The sequence below is a fragment of the Girardinichthys multiradiatus genome, chromosome 14, assembly GCF_021462225.1.
Source record: "Girardinichthys multiradiatus isolate DD_20200921_A chromosome 14, DD_fGirMul_XY1, whole genome shotgun sequence".
Taxonomy (NCBI): domain Eukaryota; kingdom Metazoa; phylum Chordata; class Actinopteri; order Cyprinodontiformes; family Goodeidae; genus Girardinichthys; species Girardinichthys multiradiatus.
Window position 1 is genome coordinate 26,013,595 of NC_061807.1, and position 8,662 is coordinate 26,022,256.

The 8,662-nt window shown below is 37.0% G+C and overlaps 1 protein-coding gene across 1 annotated transcript; it reads left to right on the forward strand.

Moving 5' to 3' along the window:
• The first annotated feature begins 794 nt into the window (after positions 1–794).
• Positions 795–7,046, forward strand: LOC124880234 (cell wall integrity and stress response component 4-like). Its single transcript, XM_047385201.1, has 7 exons — positions 795–1,334; positions 1,427–1,491; positions 1,713–1,897; positions 5,167–5,486; positions 5,852–5,913; positions 5,994–6,142; positions 6,264–7,046. Exons 1-7 carry the CDS (start codon positions 810–812, stop codon positions 6,362–6,364), a joined length of 1,407 nt encoding a protein of 468 aa, XP_047241157.1. The 5' UTR covers positions 795–809; the 3' UTR covers positions 6,365–7,046.
• Positions 7,047–8,662: the final 1,616 nt, after the last annotated feature.

Consider the following 8,662-nt stretch of genomic DNA (forward strand, 5'->3'; position numbering starts at 1 on the left):
AAACAATGTAAGATGTGTTTTATCGTGCTGGAATAATGTTAAATGATTTAAAATTCTGCAAAATAATATTTAAATATTGAAAGGAAACTTGTTTCATTGTGAATTGCAGCTTGAACCACTGTATCGAAGATCAGTTCCTTCATTCCTCAGTTTGACAGTTATTTCCTTCAGGTAACTTTTATACAATATGCTAAAATATCAAAGTTCTTGGTGATATATTTCTGTAAATGAAGTATTATTTTACTTTTTTTTTGTAGGCAAGGATCAATCATTAACGAGATGGACCTTGAATTTGAATCTGCTCCTAATGACACAGCTATTGTAGAAGTTCTAGTCAATGGGGCTTCAAACATTACAGAATTTTCCATTGAAAACAGTTCAGTTATTGTTGGTGACACAGGTAAGTTAAATTAAACTGGTGCATGACATTTTAAAGTATTTATGGATTCTGTCATTCCTTAATTTGCTGGGGTGACCAATGTCTGTCCTTCCTCTTTTTTTTTTTTTACAAAAAAATCATTAAAAATGTACTTTCACTTTCACTCACTCTTCCTAAATATTTACCTTAATTCCTCTGTAGAATAAGTTTACAAAATGTTGTTACAAGGTTGTGTTTGACATACACCTCCTCTCTAACAGGTGTTTCAACAACAACTGCTCGAACAACAACAGCTGTTCCAAGCACTACAACAGTCTCTCCAACCATAATAACACCATCTCCAACCAACACAACATCTTCTCCAACCACAGCAACAGCTGCTCTGACCAACACAACAGCCTCTCCAACCACTACAACAGCTGCTCCAACCATGATAACACCTGCTCCAACTAACACAACATCCTCTCCAAGCACAACAACAGCCGCTCCAACCAACACAACAGCCTCTCTAACCAACACAACAGCTGTTCCAATCATAATAACAACTGCTCCAACCACAAAAACAGCCTCTCCAACTACAATAACTATTCCAATCACAATGGCAACTGCTTCAACCAATACAAGTGCTCCAACCAATACAAAAACTGATCCAACCACAATACCTGATTTAAACACAACAACAGCTGCTAAAAACACAACTACAGCACTTGCTCCAACCGCAACCACTACATCAAGGACAACTGCTTCAACAACTCCTACAACTTCACCTACCACAGCTTCTACTACCAATACAACGGCAACACCAACTCATCTTGTGACTACTACAACAACTACAACTAAAGCTCCTCCTCCAGTGTTCGTTGTTGCAGCAACCGTGATCGAACCATTTGTTGAAGAGCTTAATAACAGAGACAGTCAACAGTTCAAGGCCTTGGAAATAAAAGTGATAGCAGTGGTAAGTACAGCTTTTGAAGACTTTCAGTATCTAAATGTTTCAATGAAATGATTATTTTACAGTAAGTTTTATTTATTTTATTTTTTTTCCAGTATGACATCATCTACAGAGAAGCCTTTGGAATCTTCTTCATTCGAAGTTTCATCATTGCATTTAGGTATGTTAGCTTCTCACTTTATTATTCAAGTTAATCTACATTGTGGTGTAGTGGGGTACAGGGGCCTCAGGTTTGATTCCTGGTTACATCACAAGGTGTTACTTATTCCTGATTTCCCCATTGTGGGACAACCAAAGCATATTTATATTCGTATTGTATTTATATTAATAGTGGTTACTAACAACAAGATTGATTTCAGTTTGTGTTTTGATTTCTTTCAGACCAGCCATAGCCAGGTCACGAATGAATGCTACTGAAGCAGAGGTGGGGGTAGAGTTCAATCAAAGCACACCAGCTGAGAATATCCCCAAGGCTGAAGCTGTTCAAGAAGCATTAGTACAGGCTGTATCTAACCCCAACATCACCTTGAATATCAGCTTCGAGGTGGGGTCTATTCAAATAATACGTAAGTAAAAAGTGTTTGAAACACACAAAATATAAAGTACTGCATTTGTTACTCAGGTATTCTTACTCAGTCATTGTGTTTTTAATGATCCTAATTCTCTCTGGTGTAGCATCAACATCTATAGTTTCTGACAATAAAATGTTCGGTTATAAAAACCCTTTAAAACTAACATTTGAATGGAGATTTGATACTACTATCACTGATTTTTGAAAGAAAAAAAAAAAAATCTAGTATCTACCAATGCAAGTATTTGTGCATTTGGTCCTTGAATGTTTTTGTTGTCAGAGCCAATTAACAGAATTCAGAGTTTACAAAATAAATTTGGGATTATTAAATATAAAAAAATCTAATTTAGTTCTTATTTTCATTGTCATGAATAAAACCACAAAATCACTCAAAAGGAAAGGATAGACAAGCTGTTTTTTAATGTAATTTCATGATTCTGCATAATAACGTGCCATCAAAGTATTTATGAAGAATTGTAACCTTCTGTGTTTCAGGGTTAAACTCAGAATTATTTAGGCAATTACAAGAGATAGAGAATGGGTGAGGACCACCATAATCTGGGAGGAGATTAGAGTATAGCCACTTCTCCTCTATATCAAAAAGAGAAAACTGAGGTGGTTGATGTACAGGGATGTTTTCTCTGCAGGACTGTGCAGAGACTAAAGAGGCAGGTGATCAAAGTACAGAAGAGCACATATAACCAGATTCTAGGGTGGAATATTAGCAAGTATCTCACCCAGCTTTTACCGTTGAATGTACTATGATGTACCATAAAATAGTAAGCATAGAGATATACAGTTGAAATATAAACAGAGGTGCACAATACAACCTTTTAGTGTATAGTAACAAAGGCCCTAATAATAAATAAAGCAGCCTGGATGTTCTGTACTTACAGTACAGGTGAAGATGGTCCATTCAGAACAGGACAGTTGCTTCAAGCGTCAACATGAAACTGCAGACAGTAAAATGAAACTGAGTTGTTGACACATGACCTTAGTGTAGCAGGTCACCATGAGAAAACATAAAGCCTGACATTGCTAACTGACCACCAAACTTTAGGTTAAACCTCTTCTATTTATGTGTGTGTTTTGTGATTAATGATATAGCATTTCTTCTTTCCCTCTTCTTTTTTTTCTCAGTATTTTCACTTTTTCCTAATTGTCTCAACCTCCCTGTGTTGATTGCAGCTTGGTGTCTCTTGTTATGTCTCCCTCCATCTCATCTGATCTATCACTTTCCTTCTAGAGGCAAGAAATTAGCTATAAATTAATCTACATTTAACCACAGTACATCTTAACATAATTAATAACTCCTAAACTGGTTGCTTGTCAAATTTAACTCAAGTGCACAACCAAACAGCTCTATATGTTGACTACATAAAACCTTAGTATTGTTCCTACCTGTTGTCCTCTTTCTAACCCCATTGGTTAACAACCCACTACCTTTAGCTGCTTCAAGCAGCCCTTTCCTTGTTTTTTTTCTGATTTCTTATTAACAAGGCTTATTAAATTGATAAATGTGATATAATCAACATAACAATTTATCAGCGACAGGCTATTTTCTTTATTCTAACCTCTAAAACAGCTGATTGGTAGATGAACTGCATTTTCATTAGCCCTCAAAAACATTAAATATATAAACTGGAGCATCACTGTATCTCATCTCCACACATCCCCTCCAAGTAGCTTTTCTAACATTATTATTGTAATACTGGCGGTGGGTGACAGCTGTCCCTAACGCAAAAGAGAAGAGGCAAAGTCTTTAGCTAGCAGCTAGCACATGACAGAACAACAAACTATTGTCTGAGTGATAAAACCTTAATGTTCAGATAATAGCTTCTCCTTTCCTGTCTCCTCCCGCTCAGAGAGTGGAGACCCCTCTCCTTTCTCCCTCTGCCAGTGTTGTGATTCAGCCCCTCTCTGCTCAGACTTCTTCGTCGAAGATGAAGCAGCAACGATACAAAGTTGTCGTGTTGTCAGACAAATACGCGTCTTTTATAATGTAACTCACTTTCCGGTTTATTGACCAGAAGCGACATAATCCCGGTTCCAGAGTCTGCTCCTCTACCTCACTGCACAAGGGGAAGGTATTGCATGCGTCACAGGGGCCAAAGGTCAATGGTAACAGGGTGACTACGGCCCCCTTAGTTGTCTCTCACGAAATAACAAAGTAAATAGCAATACTAATACATGTTTTCATTGCGTGTCAGAGCAGGGGTTATGGGAATAATTAAATAAACAAATCGTTTGACCAAAAGGGCACTTTAGGACAAGGAACAAAAGGGGGGAGGTGGTCCAGCCCCCTCTGCCACCCCCATTTCTCCACGCCGCTGTTTGGAGATTTTCCAGGCGCGTCCCATTGGGAGGACAATTTCGGGTGGGCAGAATTCAAACTTGCTGGAGGGACAACATCCCTTCTGGTTTAGGAACACCTTGAGATTCCTCAGAATGATCTGGAGTGAGATCCGGTCACAAATACAAGGGAGCCAGTGGATGAACTTATACATATAAAAATCTACACAGAAACATCTCTTTAAATATGATGTTTATTAGTAATTTGTGATCAAATGTCATAGCTCCTTTAAGAATGAAAAAAAAAATATCACTGTATTAGCAACACTATTAAAAATTTTATGTTATGACGCAGCATTCTTGTAAATTTGCTGTGAAAATATAAAATCTTTTTTTTTAAGCCAGATTTTTTAGTAGAAATTTGAAATATCTGAAATAATTATTTGAAGTTAGCAAGAGCAGCTGTTTTGGGCCATATAAAAAAAGTATGTATCAGACAGGTCAGAGTAAGAGAAAATAGAAAAGATGAGAAAACAGTCTGTTTGATTTTATTTAAGTAATTATAATAAAAAATCAATCATATAATTCTTTAAATAATTTCCTTTCATTTTTTCCATCACTGTGAAGAAAAAAGGTTGAAATTTAGGTTAATCTTGTTTATTTCAAAACAATAAATCAAATAATTAATCTTTTTACTTTTTATTACAGTGGTCACTACAAAGAAAACCCAATAACCAAAGTATACATAGACTGATTCAAGAAGAACACCCAAACTTTAACGTTTATTGTCATTGTTATAAATATTAAGTTGAGTAATTTCTTTTGCATTATGAAAAATAAATCTTTAATGTATTGTAATGCAGAAGAAAATAATACATTATAAGTTTCAGATTGTTTTCTTTTTTAGAAATAAAGTTTTTCTTTGTGAAATGCTTACTTTTACTTTGCTTTAAATGCTGCTTTCTTTGACAGGTACACCTGAAACAACTGTGGCTCCAACCTTAAATACAACACTTTCCCAAAATTTAACAGCAGCAACAATAAACCCTGAATCATCAGCTGGTAGCACTGCAACAACTACAACAGCTACTACAATTACATCAACAAACACTACTACAACCACAACTACAACCGCAACCACAACAACAACAACAACAACAACAATCACAACTGCGGAGCAAACAGTAACGAGGCGGCTGAGATTTAGGTCTGCTGGAGAGACCTTTACAACTGATTTGCTCACCCCATCTTCATCAGCATTTACGAACAGGGCTGAGCTTTTAAAGTCCACTGTAAGTCCTTTTCTTTTAAGTATGTGCTCGACATAACACACCCAAATCCAATTGAGTTTTTCTCAGAAATCACAAACTTTATTTAATTAATCAGTATGTTAATAATTGTGTTTTTCAATGGTGAGTGATAGTTCTGGTCTTCCTTTGCTACTGGTTGAGTAAATCCTGGGTGGATTATGACAATATGTATATTATTGGAATCTGTGAGACCTTTGCTTTCAGCAAACACGTTGGTTTTGTGTAGAAGCTGTGTGGTGAACAGCATAGACAGAGTTTTGCAGGGATGCCATTTTGTGGAGTTTGTACTTTCTGATTCAACGTCTTATAGTTTGAACTGTAACGTACTTTTCTTTTTCTTTCTTCAGCTTGTACCCCTCTACAAACGAGCATTTTCTTCATTCCGTGATTTAACTGTGATTTCATTCAGGTAATTTGTCTATGGTATTCTACCTCTAAGACTGTTTTGTCAAATGTTCTTATAATTCATATACTATATTTGTATTATAGCAATGGGTCAATCATCAACAACATGGACCTTCGATTTGCATCAGCATCTGTTCCTACTGGCTCCAAAATTGCAGAGGTTTTGGTCAATGCAGCTTCACAAATCACCTCCTTCAACATTGATACCACTAATATTTTCGTGGATGGAACACGTAAGCTAAAATAAATTCAGATATTAAACAGTTATATATTACTTTATACTCATAGAAAATCATCAAACATATTTAAAAAGTGTTTTATTATTGAACAGTTTTTCTTTCTCAACATTTACAGAAGTGTCTAGCGGAGTAAACCACAAGATCAGTCTCATCACGGCATTCTGCATGGTCCTGTTGTCGTGGTTGTTGTCCAGCCAGCACTATCATCTCTGTTGATCTCTAGTGGATAATTTGCTAAAAAGGTTTTCCGAACTGGAAATTGAAAAGATCTCATGAAAGGGCATTTTTAAAAATAAATAATTGTATGAACAACATTTTCCAAGTATGTTCTAGCAAGTTATCAGTCAAAAGCCTTATTGCTACGACATTATTAGGATGTCAATTATTTGACTATGAAACACTAAGTCCAGTCAATGAAGAAAACAAACATGTTTTGTAGTTCACGGTTCCCTGGAAAAAGTTCTACCTCTATATTAGGAACTTGTGTGAAGGGTATACAGCTCTTATCTCAAAGTCATGGCACTTTACATTTATACAACATTTATTTATTGTTTTTATTATAATTTACAATTATCATTAATGAAGGAATGATTGTAACAGCTACTGTCCATGCAAACCCTTAAGAGATCTCTATAAATGTATTTTGGGGGAAAAATTAAATGAAAGATGTGTGATGATTACCTACTTGTTCCTTTTTAATTTAAACATATTTATGACAGTCGATGTTTCTATATTCAGTATTCCCTCGAGTGTTCCTCAAGCTTATTTCTGTCAAACTATATCCGATATTTAAGATAAGAAGGAGATTAACCATTAAAATTAAATTAATATGAGATTGTTGTATTATTAAGCTTTTGGTTGTGAGATGTGTTAAAGTGTATGAAAAATAATGTAGGTGTTTTCAATAAAGTAACTCATATGTAAAAACATTGTTTCTATTCTTTTCTAAGCAACAAATGCATCACGGGATACTTGGTCAGGTGTTTTGATAGGAAGAAAAGACAAAATTTCTTGGTTTTGCATTAAGATATGTACCTTAGCTAGTTGAAAAATTGAACCTCATAGCCCAATGAAAACTAGAATTATCTTTGTACCAACATTTTATTCAGATCATACTTGAAATTTTTATTTTTGACATGAATTTGTTTAAATATCGCCAGAGTTGATGGTGTCCTCCTAATGTATTGGCAATCCTCTGTAAGTTGTCTAAAAATGGTTTGCAGTAGCATATGTCCCAGTCCAATTACTGATTAATTGATTTTTGTGGCACCTAACAGTGCCAGCTTGCATGGGTGTGGAGTAGGACCCTGGCACAGACCGGAGCGTTGGATGACCATGATAATTTATTAAATAAAAACTGAGAACTTGCAGGTAGGCACAAGGAAAACAGGACGAGGAGCACATGAAGAATCACAGGCGAGGAGTGAAACGGGAGGATACAGTAGAAAGCATTGATAGGAGATGATCTTAGATACTGAGTGATAAGTGAAGAAATTTCATAGAGTACAGGGTGTGAGTAATCAGGAGTACGTGGATCAGCTGAGTAATGCATGACTTCCTGCTTGCCTGGCATAATATCAGTCAGTCATTGTCTATACTGCTTCTACCATAGTGGAGTGTCGGGGAAGCTGGTGCCTATCTCCAGTAGTCTACGGGCGAGAGGTGGGGTACCCTGGACAGGTGGCCAGTCAATTGCAGGGCAACACGCAAACAACCATGCACACACCTAAGGGCAATTTAGAGAGACCACTTAACCTAACAAGCATGTCTTTGGACTGTGGGAGTAAGCCGGAGTACCCGATGAGAACCCACACATGCACGGGGATAACATACAAACTCCATGCAGAAAGACCCCAGGCCGGGAGTCGAACCCAAGACCTTCTTGCTGCAAGGCAACAGCGCTACCAACTGCGTAGTGAAGGAGCATAAATGGAGCTTAACAGAATACATGGAAACTATCTAAGCAAAAGTAAAAAAATAACTTTACAGATGTAACAGAAAACAAACCAAAATACACCATGAGCAGAGTACCAGAAATAAGTAAGAAGAGTTAACTAATAGAGTTTTGACGAAAATTCAAACTGAAAGACTTACCTCCACCCCCCGGCTGTCCTATGGCTCCAACTTGCGTCTCTCCTCCATCCAATCAGTGTCAGATCCGCACGTGACTTCAATCAATCATCCTCCAAGGCTTTGCTTTTAAGGACCTCCAGTCATGGATTCCCCGCTCTTCAGCTGGGCTTCGACCCTCCTCCGCCCCACCTCCACCATCTCCCTTCCATACTCCTCCCGGCTCCCTTACCTTCTTAGGCCTTCACTCCACCTCCAGTATCGGATCCCAAAGGGGAAAACTCATCTAATTCTAAGCCTAAGACATTCATTGAAGCTCATGTCATTCTCAGCATTCATGTCTTCCTTTGGGGTCCGAGCGCCAAAGATATTAACTTTTATCAATAAACTTCTCCAATCACCATCTTGTGTTTCTTATTGTAAGTCTTTTCAGGTTGAAATAAA

Bases quoted from the DNA above. Each gene is read 5' to 3' on its own strand.
- LOC124880234 (XM_047385201.1), top strand. From the start codon at position 810: ATGATAACACCTGCTCCAACTAACACAACATCCTCTCCAAGCACAACA. The intron at 1,492-1,712 runs GTATGTTAGCTT...GATTTCTTTCAG, and splicing joins AGTTTCATCATTGCATTTAG to ACCAGCCATAGCCAGGTCAC. The intron at 5,914-5,993 runs GTAATTTGTCTA...TTTGTATTATAG, and splicing joins TTAACTGTGATTTCATTCAG to CAATGGGTCAATCATCAACA.